The sequence below is a fragment of the Cherax quadricarinatus genome, chromosome 54 (genome assembly GCF_038502225.1).
Source record: "Cherax quadricarinatus isolate ZL_2023a chromosome 54, ASM3850222v1, whole genome shotgun sequence".
Lineage (NCBI taxonomy): Eukaryota > Metazoa > Arthropoda > Malacostraca > Decapoda > Parastacidae > Cherax > Cherax quadricarinatus.
The window spans coordinates 27666679-27692508 of NC_091345.1; the positions used below are offsets into that span (position 1 = coordinate 27666679).

The following is a 25830-nucleotide window of genomic DNA, read 5'->3' on the forward strand; positions in this document are numbered from 1 at the left end:
CTCAGAACATTCCAAGCTGCACTAACAAATGCAAGGAATAGAAAGGAAGAACTTAGGCAACAGGACTGGGAACAGTTTGTTAGTGGATTAAATAGGTCCACCCCTTTGAGTTTGGCTTGGAAAGGTATAAATAAAATAACCAGGAAAAAGACTGGTGATGTTGCTCATCCCTTTCCTCTTGAAAAAGCAAATGACCTCATAAATGACTGGTCCAAAACATCCAGGCATGAAAGCCTTCCATCTCATATTAGAAAAAATTTAGAGAGTACTTCTGAAGAAATGTTGAAACTGATTAATTTTATGAGCCAAAATATTGATGAGAGTGATTGCCTCTTTACCGAGTATGAATTAGATAATGCATTAACCAAAGGTCGATCAACTGCTCCTGGAGAGGATGGTATAACCTATGATATTCTCAGAACTCTAAGGCACGTGCCTGATAACCCTTTGTTGGCACTGTATAATCTCAGTTACATTGAGGGCGTTCTTCCTACTTCCTGGACCAATAGTCTCATTGTGCCTATCCCTAAGCCCCAACAGCCTGATACATTTAGGCCGATCTCCTTAACTAGTTGTCTTTGTAAAACTTTTGAAAGAATGATGCTTAACAGACTGTACTACAGAATCAGACATCAACTTTCCCCCTACCTCTATGGGTTCATGAAAGGTAAAAGTGTGCAGAACTGTATTTCCACCTTTCTCACTGTACACACCTCTACTAGTTTTACCACTTTTCTTGATCTAAAATCTGCATTTGATATTGCAAACAGAACCGTTATACTACATGAACTAGCCAAAATGAATATTGGTGGTAGCTTACTCTGCTGGATAATAGGATACCTGTCAAATAGAGTACAGTGGACCCCCGCATAGCGAACGCCTTGCATAGCGAACAATCCGCATAGCGGACGCTTTGTTCGCTAAAATTTTGCCCCGCATAGTGGACAAAAACCCTCTCAGCGGCCTTCGTCCGAGACGCGTCCAATGTGCGCCCTCAGCCAGCCTCACATGTGCCGCCCGTCCCATTGTTTACCAGCCAGCCTCCGCGGTAACATTCAAGCATACACTCGGAATATTTCGTATTATTACAGTGTTTTCGGTGCTGTTTCTGGAAAATAAGTGACCATGGGCCCCAAGAAAGCTTCTAGTGCCAACCCTACACCTCAAAGGGTAAGAATACCCATTGAAATGAAGAAAGAGATCATTGATAAGTATGAAAGTGGAGTACGTATCACCGACCTGGTCAGGTTGTACAAGAAACCAAAATCAACCATCTCTTCTATTGTGGGCAAGAAAACGGCAATCAAGGAAGCTGTTGTTGCCAAAGGTTTAACTGTGTTTTCGAAACAAAGATCGCAAGTGATGGAAGATGTTGAGAGACTGTTATTGGTGTGGATAAATGAAAAACAGCTAGCAGGAGATAGCGTCTCTCAAGCGATCATATGTGAAAAGGCTAGGAAGTTGCATGACGATTTAATTAAAAAAATGCCTGCAACTAGTGATGATGTGAGTGAATTTAAGGCCAGCAAAGGTTGGTTTGAGAGATTTAAGAAGCGTAGTGGCATCCATAGTGTGATACGGCATGGTGAGGCTGCCAGTTCGGACCACAAAGCGGCTGAAAAATATGTGCATGAATTCAAGGAGTACATAGAAACTGAAGGACTGGAACCTGAACAAGTGTTTAATTGTGATGAAACAGGCCTGTTCTGGAAGAAAATGCCAAGCAGGACCTACATTACTCAGGAGGAAAAGGCACTCCCAGGACATAAGCCTATGAAAGACAGGCTTACTTTGTTGATGTGTGCCAATGCTAGTGGTGATTGCAAAGTTAAGCCTTTATTAGTGTATCACTCTGAAACTCCCAGAGCGTTCAGGCAAAAGAATGTCCTCAAGGATAATTTGTGTGTGCTGTGGAGGGCAAACAGTAAGGCATGGGTCACTAGGGAATTTTTCTATAACTGGTTACACCATGCATTTGCCCCCAATGTGAAAGATTACCTAACTGAAAAGAAATTAGACCTTAAGTGCCTCCTGGTGTTAGACAATGCCCCTGGTCATCCTACAGACGTGGCAGAGCGACTTTATGGGGACTTGAGCTTCATTAAGGTGAAGTTTTTGCCTCCTAATACCACTCCTCTCCTGCAGCCCATGGACCAGCAGGTCATTTCCAACTTCAAGAAACTGTACACAAAAGCTCTGTTTCAAAAGTGCTTTGAAGTGACCACAGACACTCGATTGACTCTAAAAGAGTTTTGGAAGGATCACTTTAATATCCTCAATTGTGTAAACCTTATAGGTAAGGCTTGGGAGGGAGTGACTAAGAGAACCTTGAACTCTGCTTGGAAGAAACTGTGGCCAGAATGTGTAGACAAAAGGGATTTTGAAGGGTTTGAGGCTAACCCTGAGAGGAGTAGTATACCAGTTGAGGAATCAATTGTGGAATTGGGGAAGTCCTTGGGGTTGGAGGTTAGTGGGGAGGATGTGGAAGAGTTGGTGGAGGAGGACAATGAAGAACTAACCACTGATGAGCTGATAGATCAACTTCAAGAGCAAGAGGCCAGACCTGGGGAAACTGGTTCAAAGGAGGGGAGAGAGAAATTGAAGGAATTGCCTACTTCAAAGATTAAGGAAATGTGTGCAAAATGGCTTGAAGTGCAAACCTTTTTTGATGAAAATCACCCTCACACAGCTATTGCAAGCCGTGCTGGTGACTGTTACAATGACACTGTTGTGAACCACTTTAGACAAATCATAAAGGAACGAGAGGTACAGGCCACTATGGACAGATATGTTGTGCGAAAGAAGTCCAGTGACTCTGAAGCTGGTCCTAGTGGCATTAAAAGAAGAAGGGAAGTAACCCCAGAAAAGGACTTGCTACCTCAAGTCCTAATGGAAGGGGATTCCCCTTCTAAACACTAACACTCTCTCTCCCCTCCTCCCATCCCATCAATCATCACCAGATCTTCAATAAAAGTAAGTGTCATGTATTTGTGCATGCCTTTTTCAGTTTGTGTGTACTAAAATTAAAATTTTTTTGTGGTAAAAAAATTTTTTTTTCATACTTTTGGGTGTCTTGCACGGATTAATTTTATTTCCATTATTTCTTATGGGGAAAATTAATTCGCATAGCGAACATTTCGCATAACGGCCAGCCCTCTTGCACGGATTAAGTTCGCTATGCGGGGGTCCACTGTATCCTCTGTCCTTTACCAAGGCTTCAGAAGTGATTCTAAAGAAATGTCTTTAGGTACACTGCAGGGAGGAGTTCTTAGTCCCATGCTATTTAATATTCTGATTAATGCTCTCCTAAATGCTCTACCTGCCTCACTTAAACATATAGCTATAAGCTATGCTGATGATATCATGATCCATACAACAGGGCATAAGAAGATGAATACCATTCTTAATGAAGTTCAAGCAATTTGTAATCGACTAGGCCTCATAATATCTTCCTCTAAAACAAAGATATTAACAAGCAAACAACATCCCCCACCCATCTATTTGCAGGGTGAAATCATTAGCTACGTTAAAACTTACAGATATCTTGGTGTAGATGTACCCTTTAACAAATCCACTATACCACAACTAAACAAGAAATGTAAAGCTAGGCTAAATGCTCTCAAAGCTGTTGCTGGCTACAATCCCAACTATGGTGCTAATGTGAGAATCGTGAGAATGATGTACATAGCCTATGTTAGGTCCTTAATTGATTATGCTGCTCCCATGTTGATATTAGCTAGAGAAAGTTCCCTCCGACCCTTGGAGTTAATGCAAAATGAAGCTCTCAGGATTATTCTTGGCTGTCCCAGATCTACAAAAGTTCTTAACATGAGGAAGGAGCTTGGTATTTCTTGTATCAGTGATAGGATTGTTGAAATTAACACTGTACTCGGTATTAGAATGTTGAGAAACGAACCAGACACTGTCACAGTGAATCTTACCAAGTGTCTAGAGGTAAATACACACAGATCTAAATGGATTGTGAAAACGTGCAATTGCATTAAGTTTTATAACCTGCATGAACTGTATCACTGTAGGCAACAAGAGCATTTCACCCCTCCATGGAAGATGTGTTCATTTAATATCACATACCTACAAGTCCCTCCCAAGAAGCTCATTGCTAGTAATCCCTTCCTTAAATCTCTTGTTAGAGCAACTGCTCAAGAAGAAATTTTTCGCCTAGCTGGTAGTAATAAGTTATCACAAGTTATATACACTGATGGATCTAAACAGGAGTCTTCTGGCAGGGCTGCATCTGCTCTTGTTGCCACCTCCCTAGTTAAGAATGATAATAAATTTGTTGAGTTATGCATAAGAATTAACAACTGGGCGTCTACACTGCAAACTGAATTGTTTGCAATCCTAATGGCGCTAAAGCTAACCTATGACACTGAGCTTGACTCTATCATCATTACTGATTCTATGTCATCATTGAAGGCTCTTGGCTCATATAATGACTCCAACAACATGCTCATTGGGGAAGCCAGGTGTAGATACTCAAAAATTAGGGACAAAGGAATTACAGTGGACCCCCAGTTAACGATATTTTTCTCTCCAGAAGTATGTTTAGGTGCCAGTACTGACCGAATTTGTTCCCATAAGGAATATTGTGAAGTAGATTAGTCCATTTCAGACCCCCAAACATGCACGTACAAACGCACTTACATAATTGGTCGCATTCGGAGGTGATCGTTATGCGGGGGTCCACTCTAATGTACAATTGCTATGGATCCCATCACGCATTGGATTACTCCTTCATGATAAAGTTGATATGTTAGCCAAGAAGAGTATCCAGAAGGAGAACGTAGAATATAACTTTGGTATAACTGTGTCTAGCATTAGGAATAATATTAGGAGAGAAGTAAATAATGAAAATGATTGTTATAGGAATGCAGTTAGAAGCCTGAGTAGATCTATAACCCACTATGATAACATGAACGTAGATAAGTATGTTTATGGAGCAACTTGCAATGTGAACAGACTGACTGATGTTGTAGTGGCCAGGCTTAGGCTTGGTTACAAGTACTTCTGGCAGTTTGGGGGAGACACAGATGATGATCAAACTAAATGTAAATTATGTGATCAGGCATATGGTCACTCTCTTGAACACTATGTGCTTAATTGTCCACTTATTGAGGAATACAGAGACAGACAGTATAATAACCTATGTGACATGTCAAGATATCTTATTAATGAAAATAAGATACCAGATATACTAAGCAAATTTCCTAAATTTGCTTGTAACAGATAAGTGAACTATAGATATGTAGATATAAATCCATATGTATTCCTGTTAACCCTTTGGGGCCTAGTTCCTAGGCCTTTTGTGTATCCATATGCTCTCGCGCTACCGTCCACAGGATGGATATGGGGTGCACAATAAACTAGCCACTTCGGTGGCAAAATCTAATCTAATCTTTGCTTCTCTGTCTTTTAATGCCACTAGGACCAGCTTGAGAGTCACTGGACCCCTGTCTCACAAAATAACTGTCCACAGCCCTCTGTTTTCTAGTGCCTCTTTAAGATTTCCCTTTACCACAGGGGTACCACTAGCAAGTTTCTTTGGGCCCATGGTAGCTTGTTTCGCAGTTCCACAAGCACTAAACACAATGAATTAATCATAAAATGTTTGAATGAGACCGCAGGTTAGGGTTCATTCAAGCCATGAGCCAGACTGGCTCATGGCGCCTGCGCGGGGATGCGAACAGAGTGGGCTGGCAGACAGGTCTGGTACTCGGCGGTTTCATTTCTTAAAACCAGAATTATCACATTTACAAAGCACTGTATCACAAACACAACTATCCGTTACTGACATCACATTATCAACTAAAATATCACCAGTGACACCAGTGTCACAACTATGACACCCGACACCATAGTAACACTTGGTGTCACACGACACCTTTCAGTGTCAAGACACCCTTCAGAGTTATAACACACTTCTCCTGTGTCACACGACATCCTTGTCTCTGCGTTATAACACACCATCTCAACTGTGTCCACATGACACCCTTGTCTCCGTGTAAATCTACACACCTTCGCTACCATGTCCACACGACACCCTTATCTCCATGTAACTCTACATACCTTCACTACCGTGTCCACAGGACACCCTTATCTCCACACTCTAACACTCCATGTCCACGTGACAACTTGTAGTGTCTGACACTAACACTGTCGTTGGGGCCGGCCAACTAAGTCCAGTCGCTGCCATCGGGAAACTGTCCAGTCATGGTCAACAGGAAACTAAGTTCAATCGATGCCATCAGGAATGAAGTCCAATCATTCCCAGCAGCAAATTAAGTCCAGTTGCTGCCATCAGGAAACTAAGTCCACATTCCCAGCAGGAAACTTTCATTGTCAGCAGGAAACTGTTACCAGCAAAGTCAAGCTGGTGTACAGGTAACTTGGAGGCCGTCAACTGTTTACTCAGTGAAGCCGTGGTGAACACTGAATGAGGCCGTCAGGTAACTGAGGCTGTCAGACTCAGTGAGCTGTGCTGAACACACTATGTTGTGAATACACTGAATGAGGCTGTCAGGTAATTCTGAGGCCATCAGACTCAGTGAGCTGTGCAAAACATACTACGTTGTGAATACACTGAATGAGGCCGTCAGATAATTCTGAGGCCATCAGACTCGGTGAGCTATGGTGAACACACTGAATGAGGTTGGTTCACCAGCCTCGACATAAGTGCGATGACGTCACACTGGGTACTACTGTCTGGCAGCAGCACCGAAGTTGTCAGTCAACCACTTCTCCAGTTTTGTCTTTTCTGGGTTCGTAACAATTGGTAATCCCCCTGATGTATGCTGTACTGTTATTATTAATATTATATTGTATTATTATTATTGTTATAATTATTATTATTATTAGTAGTAGTAGTAATAGTAGTAGCAAAGTCAAGCTGGTGTACAGGTAACTTGGAGGCCGTCAACTGTTTACTCAGTGAAGCCGTGGTGAACACTGAATGAGGCCGTCAGGTAACTGAGGCTGTCAGACTCAGTGAGCTGTGCTGAACACACTATGTTGCGAATACACTGAATGAGGCTGTCAGGTAATTCTGAGGCCATCAGACTCAGTGAGCTGTGCAAAACATACTACGTTGTGAATACACTGAATGAGGCCGTCAGATAATTCTGAGGCCATCAGACTCGGTGAGCTATGGTGAACACACTGAATGAGGTTGGTTCACCAGCCTCGACATAAAGTGCGATGACATCACACTGGGTACTACTGTCTGGCAGCAGCACCGAAGTTGTCAGTCAACCACTTCTCCAATTTTGTCTTTTCTGGGTTCGTAACAATTGGTAATCCCCCTGATGTATGCTGTACTGTTATTATTAATATTATATTGTATTATTATTATTGTTATAATTATTATTATTATTAGTAGTAGTGGTAATAGTAGTAGTACATGGTGAGGGGCTCTTGATGTAGGGAATTGGATCTGTGCTCAAGTTCCCTAAATTAATAATGATGATAATAACAATTATTATAATAAATACATGCATACTACTAATAATACTGAAATGTAAATACACCTACCATCCGACTTACGACCGAGTTCAGTTCCGAGAAACCGGTCGTAAGTCGAAATGGTCATAAGTCGAACATTACTACTGAATATCAACAAAACATTTTTGTAATGACTTTATTTTATTGTTTTATTTTGGTATTTCATGTTTTACTTTACTTTTTATGCTGTTAGTACTGTATTTTATACTGTAAGGTTTAGGATAAACACACTGTACAACACAAATAGTTGTTTATTTCCCAGAAATTTGGCATAAAAAACACGGTCGTAAGTTGAGTGGTCATAAGTCGAGCAGGTCGTAAGTCGGATGGTAGGTGTATGTATAATAACAATAAAATACTATAATAATACTTATGATGATGATGATAATAATAATAATAACAAGTGAGCTTCAGAACACCACCGTGAGATGGCAGGCTCAGAACCACAACAACAACAACACATGCATACTTGCGGTGGAAGGAATTCTCGTTTTCCTTATGTTTCGTGCAGTCATTTTAGCAAATTTCTTTTTTCTAACCATGGGTCCTAAGAAAGCAAGTGCAAAGGACAGTGCTGAGCAGGAAAAGAGGATGATGGCTATGGAAGTAAAGCTTGAAATCATAGAAAAACACAAACGAAGTATGAAGGTAGCGTGCCAGTGTAGCACTTTTACGATATGCATAATACTAAAGCATATCTCTCTCAGCCACACCTCGGTCCACCACTCCACTGTCTACCACACCACTGTCCACCACACCACTGTCAACCTGACCACTCTGCATAACACTACACCACAACACTCCACTGTCCACCACACCACTCCACTGTCCACCACACCATTCCACTGTCCACCACACCACTCTCCACCACACCACTGTCCACCAGACTGCTCTCCACCACACCTCTCCACCACATCACTGTCCATCATACCACTGTCCATCACACCACTCTCCACCACAAAACTCTCCACTACACCTCTTCACTCACCACCACACCACTGTCCTAAACACCACTCTCTACCATACCTCTGTCCACCACTCCACTGTTCATCACAGCACTATCCACTACACCACTGTCCACCACACCACTGTCCACCACACCACTGTCCACCACACCACTCACCACCATACCACTCTCCACCACACCACTCTCCACCATTCCACTGTCTGCTACACTTATCTCCACCACTCTCCTCCAAACCACTCTTCCCCACACCACTGTCCACCACAGCACTGTCCACCACAGCACTCTCCACCATGGCACTCTCCACCACAGCACTCTCCACTGCACCACTCTCCACACCACTCCATGCTCCACCACACCACTCTCCACACCACTCTATTCTCCACCACACCACTCCCTAACACACCACTTTCCACCACACTACTCTCCACCACTCCACTCTCGTCCACACCACTGTCCACCACTCCACTCTCCACTACACCACTCTCCACCTCATCACTGTTCACCATACCACTGTCCACCACATCACTACACTCCTCCACAGCTCTCTCCACCACTCTGCTCTTTACAACACCTCTCCACCACACCACTCTCTACCACACCTCTCTCCTCCACACCTCTGTTTACCTATCTACTCTACACCACACCACTGTCCACCACTCCACTATCCAACACACCACTCTCCTCCACAGGTCACTCCACCACACTGCTCTCCACCACACCTCTGAACCACACCACTGTCCACCACACCACTGTCCACCACATCACTGTTCATACCACTCACCACCACACCACTGTCCACCACACCACAGTCCACCACGCCACTCCACTCTCCACTATGCCACTTTCCACCTCATCACTCTCCTCCACATCACTCTCTAGCACACCACTCACCAACACACCACTCTGCACCACACCACTCTCCTCCTCACCAATCCACCACACCACTCTCCTCCACACTAATCCACCACACCACTCTCCTCCACACCAATCAACCACACCACTCTCCTCCACACCAATCCACCACACCACTGTCCACCACACCACCACACTACTCTCCACCAAACCACTCTCCACCACACCACTCCATGCTCCACCACACCACTGTCCACCACACCACTCTCCACCACACTACTGTCCACCACACCACTGTCCACCATGCCACTGTACACCTCATCACTGTCCACCACACCACTGTCCACCACACCACTGTCCACCTCATCACTGTCCACCACACCACTTTCCACTGCACCACTTCATGCTACACCACAACACACTTTCCCACACCACTCTCCACCACACGATTGTCCACCACACGACTGTCCACCACACCACTCTCCTCGCTGCTCTCCACCACACCACTCTACATCACACCTTTTGCCACCACACCACTCTGCACCACATCACTCTCCACCACACCACTCTGCACCACATCACTCTCCACCACACCACTCTCTACCATTCCTCTCTCAACCACACCTCTGTCCACCACTCCAATCTCCACCACACCTCTCCACTCTCCACCACCCCACTGTCCACCACACCACTGTCCACCACACCACTGTCAATCTGACCACTGTCCATAACACTGCACCACACCACTGTCCACCACACCTCTCCTCCACACTGCTGTCCACCACACCACTCTCCCAACACCACTCTCTACCACACCTCTATCCACAACACCACTGTCCACCATGCCACTGTCCACCATGCCACTTTCCACCACACCCCTGTCCACCACAATACTGTCTACCACACCACTGTCCACCACACCACTGTCCACCACATCACTGTCCACCACACCACTGTCCACCACGCCACTGTCCACCACACCACTGTCCACCACACCACTGTCCACCACACTACTGTCCACCACACTACTGTCCACCACACCACTGTCCACCACACCACTGTCCACCATACCACTGTCCACCACACCACTGTCCACCACACCACTGTCCACCACACCACTGTCCACCACACCACTGTCCACCACACCACTGTCCACCACACCACTGTCCACCACACCACTGTCCACCACACCACTGTCCACCACACCACTGTCCACCACACCACTGTCCACCACACCACTGTCCACCACACCACTGTCCACCACACCACTGTCCACCACACCACATATTCAACATGTCATTTATATGTAAGATCTATACAGATAAACATAAATATCATGAGTGAAAACATTTTTTACTTCTTGTAGTTATTAAAAATTTAAAATTAGTATGTAAGAGAGAGGTGAAAGTTTATAAGGTCAAGGAGGAGGCAGTTAGGGTAAGATATAAACAACTGTTGAAGGAGAGATGGGCTAGTGAGAGTATAGTTTATAAGGTCAAGGAGGAGGCAGTTAGGGTAAGATATAAACAACTGTTGAAGGAGAGATGGGCTAGTGAGAGTAAAGTTTATAAGGTCAAGGAGGAGGCAGTTAGGGTAAGATATAAACAACTGTTGAAGGAGAGATGGGCTAGTGAGAGTAAAGTTTATAAGCTCAAGGAGGAGGCAGTTAGGGTAAGATATAAACCACTGTTGAAGGAGAGATGGGCTAGTGAGAGTATAGTTTATAAGGTCAAGGAGGAGGTAGTTAGTGTAAGATATAAACAACTGTTGAAGGAGAGATGGGCTAGTGAGAGTAAAGTTTATAAGGTCAAGGAGGAGGCAGTTAGGGTAAGATATAACCACTGTTGAAGGAGAGATGGGCTAGTGAGAGTATAGGCAATGGGGTAGAAGGTATATGTGGTAAGGTTTAAGAATGTAGTGTTAGAGTGTTCAGCAGAAATTTGTGGTTACAGGAAAGTGGTTGCGGGAGGGAAGAAGAGTGATTGGTGGAATGATGATGTAAAGAGAGTAGTAAGAGAGAAAAAGTTAGCATATGAGAGGTTTTTACAAAGTAGAAGTGATGAAAGGAGGGAAGAGTATATGGAGAGGAAAAGAGAGGTTAAGAGATTAGTGAAGCAATGTAAAAAGAGAGCAGATGAAAGAGTGGGTAATCATCAACAAATTTTGTTGAAAATAAGAGAAAGTTTTTGAGCATGATTAATAAGCTGAGGAAGCCTAGTGAACGAATGGCTTTGATAGTTAAAAATAGGAGAAGAGTTACTAAAAGGAGAGTTAGAGGTATTGGGAAGATGGTGGGAATATTTTGAGGGACTGTTAAGTGTTGATGAAGATAGGGATGATGTGATTTCGTGTATAGGGCAAGGAGGAATAACATCTTGTAGGAATGAGGAGGAGTGAGTTGTGAGGGTGGAGGAAGTTTGTGAGGCAGTGGGTAGAATGAAAAGGAGTAAGGCAGAAGGGAATGGTGGGATAAAGATAGAAATGTTAAAAGCAGGTGGTGATATAGTTTGGAGTTGCTGGTGCTTTTATTTAATAAATGTGTGGAAGAGGGTAAGGTACCTAGGGATTGGCAGAAAGTGTGCGTAGTTCCTTTGTATATAGGCAAAGGGGACAAAAGAGAGTGGAAGAGTGTGAAAGCTTACTCAGCCATGTAACAACTTCAGTCAGTATTACCAAGGCTGGCTCCTCCTCAGGAAAATTAATGAACAGAAAAAGAGTAAAAACTGACAAACATAAACACTATTATTTAGAAAATATAAAATATAAAATACTTAAATATGAAATATTTATACTACTTTCAAGAAAAGTGAAAAATGAAAAATATAAATGATATCTGAATTCAATGCTAATATACACAATTAAACTTGGGTGTCTGGTTGATGTTGACACAGTCTTGTAGAGATTATAGCCGTTGTTGATGATGTGTGGGGGGGGGGTCACAGGTGTTGGTGAAACCCAATGGCCAGTTATTCACAGAGACTATAGCCTTGATTAGTCAGTCCAGATGACAGGAACGCAGGTTTTTTTACCACTGCAAAGATGAGGGGTTATGTCCTGCGGTGACGTAGAGTTAATCAAGTAGGTAAAGAGTGGCGTCTCGGGACGTTAGTCCGTCTCCTTCAACACTTCTCGTTGGTTGGTAGGTGACCCGATCTGTCATTCCAAGAGTTGTGCTGGGAGCTGTGAGTCGAGTGATTACTGTTTGGCCGGAGCCCCACACGTCACCTTTCGGGGTGGGGGAAAAAGGGGGAGGATAGCGGGAGCTAGACTTACCCTACCTTAACAAGCAGCTGGCAATCAAACTATCGTTACCATATACGTACTCGCTCGCTACTCCTATCTGTTGAACTTTTCCCCCACAAAGTGTCATAGGGAAATAAGTCTGTTCAGTATACCTGGTAAAGTGTAAGGTAGAGTTATTATTGAATGAATTAAGAGTAAGATGGAGAGCAGAATAGCAGGTGAACAAGGAGGCTTTAGGAAGGGTAGGGAGTGTGTAGAACAAGTGTTTACAGTGAAACATATAGGTGAACAGTATATAGATAAGGGTAAAGAGGTTTTTATGGCATTTATGGATTTGGAAAAGGCATATGACAGGGTGATTAGGGGGGCAATCAAACCATACCACGGGTGGGGTTTGATCCCACGGCAGATGTTGCAAATGTATGGAATAGGAGGTAGGTTATTGAAATCAGTGAAAAGTTTTTACGAGGATAGTGAAACTCAGGTTAGAGTATATAGAAGAGAGGGAGTTTATTTCCCAGTAAAAGTAGACCTTAGACAAGGATGTGTGATGTCACCATGGTTGTTCAGTATCTTTATAGAGGAGTTTGTAAGAGAAGTGAATGCTCAGGTGTCGGCAAGAGGTGTGATGTTAAAAGATAAAGAATCTAATACAAAGTGAGAGTTATCACAGTTGCTCTTTGCTAATGACAGTGTGCTTATAGGAGATTTTGAACAGAAGTTGCAGAGGTTGGTGGATGAGTTTGGTAGGATATGTAAAAGAAGAAAATTAAAATTATATAGGAAAGAATAAGGTGATGAGAATTACAAAAAAATTAGTTAACGAATGGTTCAATATCAGATTGGATGGAAAGAGGATGGAGAAGGTGAATGTATTCAGATATTTAGGAGTGGATGTGTCAGCAGATGGGTCTCTGAAAGATGAGGTGAATCATAGAACTGATGAGGGGAAAAAGGTGAATGGTACACTTAGGAGTCTGTGGAGACAAAGAACTTTGTCAACGAGAGCAAAGAGGGGAATGTACGAGAGTATAGTTATACAAAGGCTCTTATATGGGTGCAAAGCATGGATGGTGAATGTTGCAATAAGGAGAAGGCAGGAGGCATTGGAGATGTGTCGGAGGGCAGTGTGTGGTGTGAATATAATGCAGAGAATTTGTAGCTTGGAAATTATTAGGAGGTGTGGGATTACCAAAACTATTATCCAGAGGGCTGAGTAGGGGTTGTTGAGGTGGTTCAGACATATAGAGTGGATGGAACAAAATAGAATGACTTTGAGAGTGTATAAATCTGTAGTGGAAGGAAGATAGGATAGAGGTCAGCCAAGAAAGGGTTGGAGGGAGAGGGTAAAGAGGTTTTGTTTGCGAGGGGCTTGGCCTTCCAGCAATCATGCATGAGCATGTTAAATGGGAGTGAATGGAGAAATATGGTTTTTAGGACTTGATGTGCTGTTGGTGTGTAATCAAGGTGATATTTATGAAGGAATTCAGGGAAACCGGCAGGCCAGACTTGAGTCCTGGAGATTGGAAGTAGTGTCAGCACTCTGAAGGAGGAATGTTTATGTTGCAGTTTTATAGCTGTAGTGTAAGTGCACTTCTGGGAAGGCAGTGATGGAGTGAATAATAATAATTATTATTTTTATTATTATTATTATTATGAATAATAATTTTTATTTGGACATGATGCATAGTTGTACAAGGAATTATAGTAGTTGGGTATACATGCCAAAAGCCCCTTGTATGCAGAGCATTATGGACAGGCTTAAAATTAACTTAAGATTAACTAAGCAATGATAGATTCAGTAGTAAAAATTACAGTAAACAAATTACAACATCAAGTACAAATGAGTATTCTAAAACAGTGAAGCTGGAACATTTCAATTATGAAGCATTATAGTTGTACAAATTTGTAGCATTACAATGTATAATATAACAAAATGATCAATATAGTATATGTAGTCATACGATTTATTAATCCAATCAAATCGAATAACGTCATTGATTTGTAGTGCAGAAACAGCTCATATGGTCATTAGATGAGTTACTGTGCATTCAAGAGAATGGATTATTCTATTAGTTAATGTAATTAAAAACTTAGTTTGATAGGGTCATGGGTTATACTTTTGTGATGTGTGGGGGGGGGGGGTCACAGGTGAATCACAGTTATTCAGTATTTATTTAGTTGTGGGTGAGTAAGTGATTTTTAAGAAGAGTCTTGAATTGATAAACAGACGGTGTTTCTTTTGTATTCACAGGTAATGAATTCCAAATTTTTGGGCCTTTTAATGTGCATTGAGTTTTTACATAGTGTGAGATGGACACGAGGAACATCAAAGAGTGATCTGTGCCTTGTGTTATGGTCATGTGTTCTTTTGAGGTTGGTAAGGAGAAGTTTGAGGGGAGGGTTTATATCTGAGTTTAGTGTTCTATGTATGTAGTAGGCACAATAATAAGTATGGATGTTTTGTACAGTAAGTTTACAGTTTTGAATAATGGTGAAAGTTTTTTTTTTTTTTGGACCACTCTATCTTGGTGGGAAATGACCAATGTGTTAAGAGTAAAAAATAATAATTTTGTGAAATGTGCTAATAAAAAAAATTGTTGTTTTCTAGTTCATTATGTTGTGTTTGTATTGGTGGAATATTGTACTACAGTGACTCATGTTTGTGTTGCAGAAGTATTTTGTGGAACTTCCTGGTTATATCGTCCCAGACACTATATCATCACTACATCAAGAATGACAACACCTCTCCTTGTGAATTTTTAACTTGCCAGGTATTGCTAATTAAAGAATTTTTCTTTTGATATTGGAAATTCTATCTAAAAACTGCATGATTATTCAAAGAAAAATATAAGTTAGTAGTATTACAGTTAAGAATTTTTGGAAAAAAATTGGTTTAAACATAATAGAAAATAATAAAAGTAGGTACTTGGAGTATTCAAGTGCATATATTAGTCTTTTAACACAAACAAAATCATGTTAGTCTTTCAACACATGAAACAAAATCATGTTAGTCCTTTAACAAATGAACTTGTTCAATCTATTAGAAACAGTTTTACCTAAAAAAAAAGTTAGCATTGTAATATATTTATGAGTAAAATTGTGTGTAGTCAGTCTCCATAAGGAAGATTAATGATAACACTGTTGAATGACTAAAATATTTCAAAATAAAATAATTTTTTTTGAAAAAATATGAAGAAACGTAAAGGAGATAAATCATATCAGTGTTCAGAGTGTTTGAAATGGAGCACTACAAAACAAAATCTTGTGACACATATGAGAGTACATACAGGAGATAAACCGTATCAGTGTTCTGAATGTCTAAAACGTTTTAATCAAAGAGGAAGCCTTGTGACACACATGAAAGTACATACAGGAGATAAGCCATTTCACTGTTCAGAGTGTCTGAAATGTTTTACTCTTAAACACCATCTTGTGACACATATGAGAGTACATACAGGAGATAAACCATTTCAGTGTTCAGAGTGTCTGAAATATTTTACTGAAAAATTCACTCTTGTGACACATATGAGAGTACATACAGGAGTTAAACCATTTCAGTGTTCAGAGTGTCTGAAACATTTTACTGAAAAATGCAGTCTTGTGAGACATATGAGAGTACATACAGGAGATAAACCATTTCAGTGTTCAGAGTGTCTGAAATGTTTTACTGAAAAAGGCACTCTTGTGACACACATGAAAGTACATACAGGAGTTAAACCATTTCAGTGTTCAGAGTGTCTGAAACATTTTACTGAAAAAGGCAGTCTTGTGAGACATATGAGAGTACATACAGGAGATAAACCATTTCAGTGTTCAGAGTGTCTGAAATATTTTACTGAAAAATTCACTCTTGTGACACATATGAGAGTACATACAGGAGATAAACCATTTCAGTGTTCAGAGTGTCTGAAACATTTTACTGAAAAAGGCAGTCTTGTGAGACATATGAGAGTACATACAGGAGATAAACCATTTCAGTGTTCAGAGTGTCTGAAATGTTTCAGTCAAAAAGCTTATCTTGTGACACATATGAGAGTACATACAGGAGATAAACCATTTCAGTGTTCAGAGTGTCTGAAATATTTTTCTGAAAAAGGCAGTCTTGTTAGACATATGAGAGTACATACAGGAGATAAACCATTTCAGTGTTCAGAGTGTCTGAAATGTTTCAGTCGAAAAGCTTATCTTGTGAGACATATGAGAGTACATACAGGAGATAAACCGTATCAGTGTTCCGAGTGTCTGAAATGTTTTAGTGAAAAAGTCAATCTTGTGACACACATTAGAGTACATACAAGAGATAAAACATGATAGTCTTTAATATATGAATATTTTAGTTATAAACACACGAGAATATGTACAAGGAATTCACAATATCATTGTTCAGAATGAAATATGTCAATGAAATGTCAGTGATTTAACTCGTATAAGATGTTCATAGAGAAGATAAGTTCCATTAATGTTCAAAATACAGTGGACCCCCGCATAGCGAACTTAATCCGTGCAAGAGGGCTGGTCGTTATGCGAAATGTTCGCTATGCGAATTAATTTTCCCCATAAGAAATAATGGAAATAAAATTAATCCGTGCAAGACACCCAAAAGTATGAAAAAAAAAATTTTTTACCACAAAAAAATGTTAATTTTAGTACACACAAACTGAAAAAGGCATGCACAATTACATGACACTTACTTTTATTGAAGATCTGGTGATGATTGATGGGATGGGAGGAGGGGAGAGAGAGTGTTAGTGTTTAGAAGGGGAATCCCCTTCCATTAACACTTGAGGAGGCAAGTCCTTTTCCGGGGTTACTTCCCTTCTTCTTTTAATGCCACTAGGACCAGCTTCAGTCACTGGACTTCTTTCTGTCCATAGAGCTCTGTACCTCCCGTTCCTTTACGATTTGTCTAAAATGGGCCATAACATTGTCATTGAAATAGTCACCAGCACGCCTTGCAACAGCTGTGTCAGGGTGATTTTCATCCATAAAGGTTTGCAGTTCAACCCACTGTGCACACATTTCCTTAATTTTTGAAGTAGGCACAATGGATTCCACAACTGGCATAGGCTTCTCAGGGTTAGCCCCAAACCCTTCAAAATCTTTCTTAATTTCCATACTAATTCTCACCCTTTTTACCACAGGGTTGGCACTAGAAGCTTTCTTGGGGCCCATGGTCACTTATTTTCAACAAACAGAACCGAAAACACTGTAATAATACGAAATATTCCGAGTGTATGCTTGAATGTTACCGCGGAGGCTAGCTGGTAAACAATGGGACAGGCGGCACATGTGAGGCTGGCTGAGGCCGCACATTGGACGCGTCTCGGACGAAGTTCGCTGAGCGGGTTTTTGTCTACTATGCGGGGCAAAATTTTAGCGATCAAAGCGTTCGCTATGCGGAATGTTCGCTATGCAAGGCGTTTGCTATGCGGGGGTCCACTGTATCTTATATTTTTAATTAAAAAAATAAAGAGCAGTCTTGTGTATACATGGTTTAAGAATTTTATTTATTTTACTGATTTGCTAAGTAAAAAGAAAGTCACTGTCATGCCGGGGCATTTTGGGCAGACTAAACGTAATGCTTATCAGACTGCTTAATACTATTCATACATCACATATTTGGTTTGAATTGAACATTGTTTTTTATATTTCAACAGAGGTAGTTAGTGGTTTAGCAGTAACTGAATTTATAATGGAGATGAATTGATTAACAAGTTAGAGTATTATATTTTGTCACATTTTACATGATGAGATTGAAACCATGTTCATTTTGATATAATATTAAAATATTTAGGAATTTTTGAGTTATTGGTGGCAATAATATATAGTGTTTATATGGTTAATTTTGGGAGATGAGGTGATTTCTAAGCAAATCCTTCAGTTGGTGTGCAGGCAGCAGGGGCCCTTTTGTATGTTCAGGCAATGAATTCTAGATCTTAGGGCCCTTTATGTGCATAGCGTTTTTGCATTGGGAGATATTGACATGAGGGATATCAAAGAGTGTTTTGTGTCTTGTGTTATGCAAGTGTGTTTTGTTGTAGTTCTCAAGAAGGAGTTTGATAGGAGGGTTAATATTGGAGAATGTTCTGTGTATGTAATAGGCACAATAATATAAGTGGATATTTTGTATGTTAAGCAGGTTCAAACTCTTAAATAGTGTTGGGGTGTGTTGCCTGGTGCAGGAGTTTGTATATAATATAATATAATATATAATATAATATATATAATATATAATATAATATATAATAGCTAAATTCAAATCCAAATACCTACAAAAACCTCTCACATTGATAAACATCTACAGAGTTCCACAGTCAAACATTAGCCAATTTAGTCAAAATCTAGGAAGTATGATAACTGATGCACGCATGAACAAAGATCACTTACTTCTCTCAGGTGACTTCAATATAAATCTCCTGCAAGACCAGGACCCACACGTTACTGAATTCACAAACACAATGAGTAACTGTATGTTACTACCAACAGTAACAAAACCTACAAGAGTTACAGAGACTAGTGTTTCCCTACTTGACCACATCTGGACCAACACCATATCCCCTTCAAAATCAGGCATAATTACAGATAATACCACAGACCACTACCCTACTTTCCTCATAACAACTCTTGGTAAACTACCCCAAGACACTACTAAAGTCACCTTCAGACTTCACAATGAGGCAGCCATTAATAACTTCACAACAGCATTAGCAAACATTGATTGGCACACTGAGCTAGAAATCTATACAGATATTGACGAATGTATTAATAATTTTCTAAAAAAGACCCAATACCTCTATAACAAGCACTGCCCTAAAAAAACTAAACAGATGACAGCAAAGAGACTGAACAGTCCCTGGCTAACACCCAGCATTCTCAAATCCATAAATACAAAACACCAATATGAAAAACAGTACAGAATGGGTCACATAACCAGAGACCAAACAAAACGTTACTCGTCAATCCTAACCAGCCTGATAAGAAGGGCAAAAAAATTGTATTATGAGAACAGATTATCCAACTTACGAGGTGATATAAAAAAGACCTGGAAAACCCTATCAGAAATTCTGGGAACAAAAAAGATATCACGAAATAGCGAAATAAAATTAGCAAAATCAGATGAACCCCAACTCCCACCAACAGAAACAGCAAACAGACTCAATGATTTCTTCTCCACTATAGGACAAAACCTTGCCAATAAAATCCCAAGCTCAGATACCCCACCAAATGACTACCTCACCGGCAACTACCCGAACACACTGTTCCTAGCTCCGACTAACCCATACGAAGTCTCCCTTATTATCAATGCACTAAAAAACAAGGCAGGAGATTTAAGTACCTTACCACCCTTTATATACAAAAAAGTGTCACAAGTGCTATCTCCAATCATTGCAACACTCTTTAACAAATCCATTGAATCCTCCACCTTCCCTACAGTACTCAAAATAGCAAGGGTCACCCCGATCCACAAAGGAGGAGACCAAACAGAGTTGAATAACTATAGGCCAATATCCAACTTACACCCTCTCTCAAAAATCTTCGAAAAATTAATTCATAAACGAATCTACTCCTACCTTATCTCCCAAAATATACTATACTCAACCCCTGCCAATTTGGATTCAGGCCTAATAAAAACACTAATGATGCTATTATACACATGCTAGAACATATATACACTGCAATAGAGAAAAAAGAAGTCCCACTGGGGATCTTCATTGACTTACGTAAAGCTTTTGATACAGTTGACCATGACTTGCTCCACGTAAAATTGTCACACTATGGTATAAGAGGGCACTCCCTCAACTACCTCAAGTCATACCTCAGCAACAGAAGCCAATATGTGTACGCAAATGGGGCAAACTCTTCTGCGCAACCAATTACAGTTGGTGTCCCACAGGGAAGTGTCCTTGGCCCTCTTCTCTTTCTCCTATACATAAATGACCTTCCAAATGCTTCGCAATTACTCAAACCCACACTATTTGCAGATGACACTACATACGTCTTCTCTCACCCGAGCCCAGTCACACTAGCCAATACTGTAAATACCGAATTACAGAAAATATCTACCTGGATGAGGACTAACAAACTTACACTAAACATTGACAAAACCTACTTCATTCAGTTTGGTAACAGAGCTACAGATGTCCCTCTTAACATAATGATAAACGGATCACCTATCACAAAGCTAACAGAGGGAAAATTCTTAGGAATCCACCTTGATAATAGACTCAAATTTCACACGCATATACAACAAATTTCTAAGAAAATTTCCAAGACTGTAGGCATACTATCGAAGATACGGTACTATGTTCCACAGTCAGCCCTCCTGGCCCTATATCACTCTCTTATTTACCCCTATCTCACCTATGGAATTTGTGCATGGGGCTCAACAACAATTAACCATCTCAGACCACTAATTACCCAACAAAAGGCTGCAGTTAGAATGATAACAAATTCTCACTACAGGCAGCACACTCCACCAATATTCAATACACTAAACCTACTCACCATACAAAACATCCATACTTATTACTGCACCTATTACATACATAGAACACTTAACTCTGATATTAACCCTCCCCTCAAACATCTCCTTGCCAACCTCAACAGAACACATGACCATAACACAAGGCACAGATCACTCTTTGATGTTCCTCGTGTTCATCTCACACTATGCAAAAACTCAATGCACATAAAAGGCCCTAAAATCTGGAATTCATTACCTGTAAATATAAAAGAAACACTACCTGTTTATAAATTCAAGTCTCTACTCAAAGATCACTTACTCACCCAAAACCAAATAAATACTGAATAACTGAACCTTATAAATTGTATATCTTAAATGTTTCTCACAATTATATCACATAAATGTTAAACCTAAAACCGAATCTAACTTTATTATTTTTTAAATACACTACCTAACAGAATCCTTCATATGACTGAATGCAACCATATGACCTGTCTTTGTAATACTCACTTGTGCTTTATAGTAATCTGTTTACATTAATGTTTTATCACTGACTTCATCATTGCTTAGTTAATCTTAAGTTAATTTTAAGCCAGCCCGTAATGCTATACATAGTATAAGTGGCTTTGGCATGCTGCTCTTATCTGTATTTTTTTGTACCTCTGTATGTGTGCTCAAATTTATAATAAATAAATAAAAAATAAACAGTAGCTTTATGTTGGATTATTAAAGGTTTAAGGTGATTTGCTGTGGTTGAGCCCCATACACAAATTCCATATGTGAGGTAAGGGTAGATGAGAGAGTGGTAAAGAGCAAGAAGTGCCATTTGTGGTACATAGTGCTGTATCTTCAATCAATCAATCAAGCTTATTCTTTCTAAAGATTACAGCGTGGTGTCTGCATATTGCAGAATATTGGTTACAATGTGTGGTCTACATATTACATAATACTAATTACAGAGAGGGCCACTATCATGCCTAGTATGACTAGGCATTTTAGGCAGACTAAGATTAATTCAAACTCTATATTGGTACAGGAAAGGATGTCTACTGTTTTTGATATTTTTTTTGGAAATATGCTGTATATGGGTCTGAAATTTAAGACAGCAGTCAATGTGGAGCTCTAGAAATTTGCCCTCAGTGTGTTGTGAAGTCGGAGAATCACTTATCAATATGTTTAGCTGAATATTTGCAGCTCTGTTTCCAAACAGTATGAAGTAGGTTTTGTCAGTATTGAGAGTAAGTTTGTTGGTCATCATCCAAGTGGATATTTTTAGTAGCTCATCAGTTAGTGTTTCTAAGTATGGTTTGGTTTGGGTGAGACAAGATACAAGTAGTGTAATCTGCAAAATAAACAGGTTTAAGTTTAGAAGCATTGGGGAAGTCATTGATGTAAATGAGAAAGAGTAGTGGTCCAAGGACACTACCCTGGGAATTCCAACAAGAACAGGTTGTGTGGTAGAGGCAACGCCATTTTGTGTATACATATTGGTGTAGCTACACTGAGAGTAAAAGGTAGATGGGATACAAGGAGAATAGAAGCATCAGGGAAGAGAGAGGTGAAGGTTTATAAACTAAAAGAGGAGGCAGTTAAGGAAAGATATAAACAGCTATTGGAGGATAGATGGGCTAATGAGAGCATAGGCAATGGGGTCGAAGAGGTATGGGATAGGTTTAAAAATGTAGTGTTAGAGTGTTCAGGAATAGGAAACAAAAACCCTCCACTATAAATAACAATAAAAACCAATGTAAATACTATAATGATCCACAGCTGCGCAATCTAACACATGCAGCTAGGAGGATTGGTAAAGCATACCGTGAATGTAGAACCCTAGACCTGCTCAGAACGTTCCAAGCTGCACTAACAAATGCAAGGAATAGAAAGGAAGAACTTAGGCAACAGGAATGGGAACAGTTTGTTAGTGGATTAAATAGGTCCACCCCTTTGAGTTTGGCTTGGAAAGGTATAAATAAAATAACCAGGAAAAAGACTGGCAATGTTGCTCATCCCTTTCCTCTTGAAAAAGCAAATGACCTCATAAATGACTGGTCCAAAACATCCAGGCATGAAAGCCTTCCATCTCATATTAGAAAAAATTTAGAGAGTACTTCTGAAGAAATGTTGAAACTGATTAATTTTATGAGCCAAAATATTGATGAGAGTGATTGCCTCTTTACCGAGTATGAATTAGATAATGCATTAACCAAAGGTCGATCAACTGCTCCTGGAGAGGATGGTATAACCTATGATATTCTCAGAACCCTTTGTTGGCACTGTATAATCTCAGTTACATTGAGGGCGTTCTTCCTACTTCCTGGACCAATAGTCTCATTGTGCCTATCCCTAAGCCCCAACAGCCTGATACATTTAGGCTGATCTCCTTAACTAGTTGTCTTTGTAAAACTTTTGAAAGAATCATGCTTAACAGACTGTACTACAGAATCAGACACCAACTTTCCCCCTACCTCTATGGGTTCATGAAAGGTAAAAGTGTGCAGAACTGTATTTCCACCTTTCTCACTGCACACACCTCTACTAGTTTTACCACTTTTCTTGATCTAAAATCTGCATTTGATATTGCGAACAGAACCGTTATACTACATGAACTAGACAAAATGAATATTGGTGGTAGCTTACTCTGCTGGATAATAGGATACCTGTCAAATAGAGTATCCTCTGTCCTTTACCAAGGCTTCAGAAGTGATTCTAAAGAAATGTCTTTAGGTACACCGCAGGGAGGAGTTCTTTGTCCCATGCTATTTAATATTCTGATTAATGCTCTCCTAAATGCTCTACCTGCCTCACCTAAACATATAGCTATAAGCTATGCTGATGATATCATGATCCATACAACAGGGCATAAGAAGATGAATACCATTCTTAATGAAGTTCAAGCAATTTGTAATCGACTAGGCCTCATAATATCTTCCTCTAAAACTAAGATATTAACAAGCAAACGACATCCCCCACCCATCTATTTGCAGGGTGAAATCATTAGCTACGTTAAAACTTACAGATATCTTGGTGTAGATGTACCCTTTAACAAATCCACTATACCACAACTAAACAAGAAATGTAAAGCTAGGCTAAATGCTCTCAAAGCTGTTGCTGGCTACAATCCCAACTATGGTGCAAATGTGAGAATCGTGAGAATGATGTACATAGCCTATGTTAGGTCCTTAATTGATTATGCTGCTCCCATGTTGATATTAGCTAGAGAAAGTTCTCTCCGACCCTTGGTATTTCTAGTATCAGTGATAGGATTGTTGAAATTAACACTGTACTCGGTATTAGAATGTTGAGAAATGAACCAGACACTGTCACAGTGAATCTTACCAAGTGTCTAGAGGTAAATACACACAGATCTAAATGGATTGTGAAAACGTGCAATTGCATTAAGTTTTATAACCTGCATGAACTGTATCACTGTAGGCAACAAGAGCATTTCACCCCTCCATGGAAGATGTGTTCATTTAATATCACATACCTACAAGTACCTCCCAAGAAGCTCATTGCTAGTAATCCCTTCCTTAAATCTCTTGTTAGAGCAACTGCTCAAGAAGAAATTTCTCACCTAGCTGGTAGTAACAAGTTATCACAAGTTATATACACTGATTAATCTAAACAGGAGTCTTCTGGCAGGGCTGCATCTGCTCTAGTTGCCACCTCCCTAGTTAAGAACGATAATAAATTTGTTGAGTTAGGCATTAGAATTAACAACTGGGCGTCTACACTGCAAACTGAATTGTTTGCAATCCTAATGGCGCTAAAGCTAACCTATGACACTGAGCTTGACTCTATCATCATTACTGATTCTATGTCATCATTGAAGGCTCTTGACTCATATAATGACTCCAACAACATGCTCATTGGGGAAGCCAGGTATAGATACTCAAAAATTAGGGACAAAGGAATTAATGTACAGTTGCTGTGGATCCCATCACACATTGGATTACTCCTTCATGATAAAGTTGATATGTTAGCCAAGAAGAGTATCGAGAAGGAGAATGTAGAATATAACTTTGGTATAACTGTGTCTAGCATTAGGAATAATATTAGGAGAGAAGTAAATAATGAAAATGATTGTTATAGGAATGCAGTTAGAAGCCTGAGTAGATCTATAACCCACTATGATAACATGAACGTAGATAAGTATGTTTATGGAGCAACTTGCAATGTGAACAGACTGACTGATGTTGTAGTGGCCAGGCTTAGGCTTGGTTACAAGTACTTCTGGCAGTTTGGGAGACACACAGATGATGATCAAACTAAATGTAAATTATGTGATCAGGCATATGGTCACTCTCTTGAACACTATGTGCTTAATTGTCCACTTATTGAGGAATACAGAGACAGACAGTATAATAACCTATGTGACATGTCAAGATATCTTATTAATGAAAATAAGATACCAGATATACTAAGCAAATTTCCTAAATTTGCTTGTAACAGATAAGTGAACTATGGATATGTAGATATAAATCCATATGTATTCCTGTTAACCCTTTGGGGCCTAGTTCCTAGGCCTTTTGTGTATCCATATGCTCTCGCGCTACCGTCCACAGGATGGATATGGGGTGCACAATAAACTAGCCACTTCGGTGGCAAAATCTAAAAGCAGAAGTTTGTGGTTACAGGAAAATGGGTGCGGGAGGGAAGAGGAGCGATTTTGGAATGATGATGTAAAGAGAGTAGTAAGGGAGAAAAAGTTAGCATATGAGAAGTTTTTACAAAGTAGAAGTGATGCAAGGAGGGAAGAGTATATGGAGAAAAAGAGAGAGGT

At 40.2% G+C, this 25830-nt stretch overlaps 1 protein-coding gene across 1 annotated transcript; it reads left to right on the forward strand.

Annotated features, from left to right (window-relative positions):
- The first annotated feature begins 15266 nt into the window (after nt 1–15266).
- LOC138854318 (gastrula zinc finger protein XlCGF57.1-like) lies at nt 15267–19254 on the forward strand. Its single transcript, XM_070096759.1, has one exon. The coding sequence runs from the start codon at nt 15773–15775 to the stop codon at nt 16892–16894; it is 1122 nt and encodes a 373-aa protein (XP_069952860.1). The 5' UTR covers nt 15267–15772; the 3' UTR covers nt 16895–19254.
- The last annotated feature ends 6576 nt before the right edge of the window (nt 19255–25830 follow it).

Coding starts and splice junctions, on each gene's coding strand:
- LOC138854318 (XM_070096759.1), top strand. CDS start 15,773: ATGAAGAAACGTAAAGGAGATAAATCATATCAGTGTTCAGAGTGTTTG.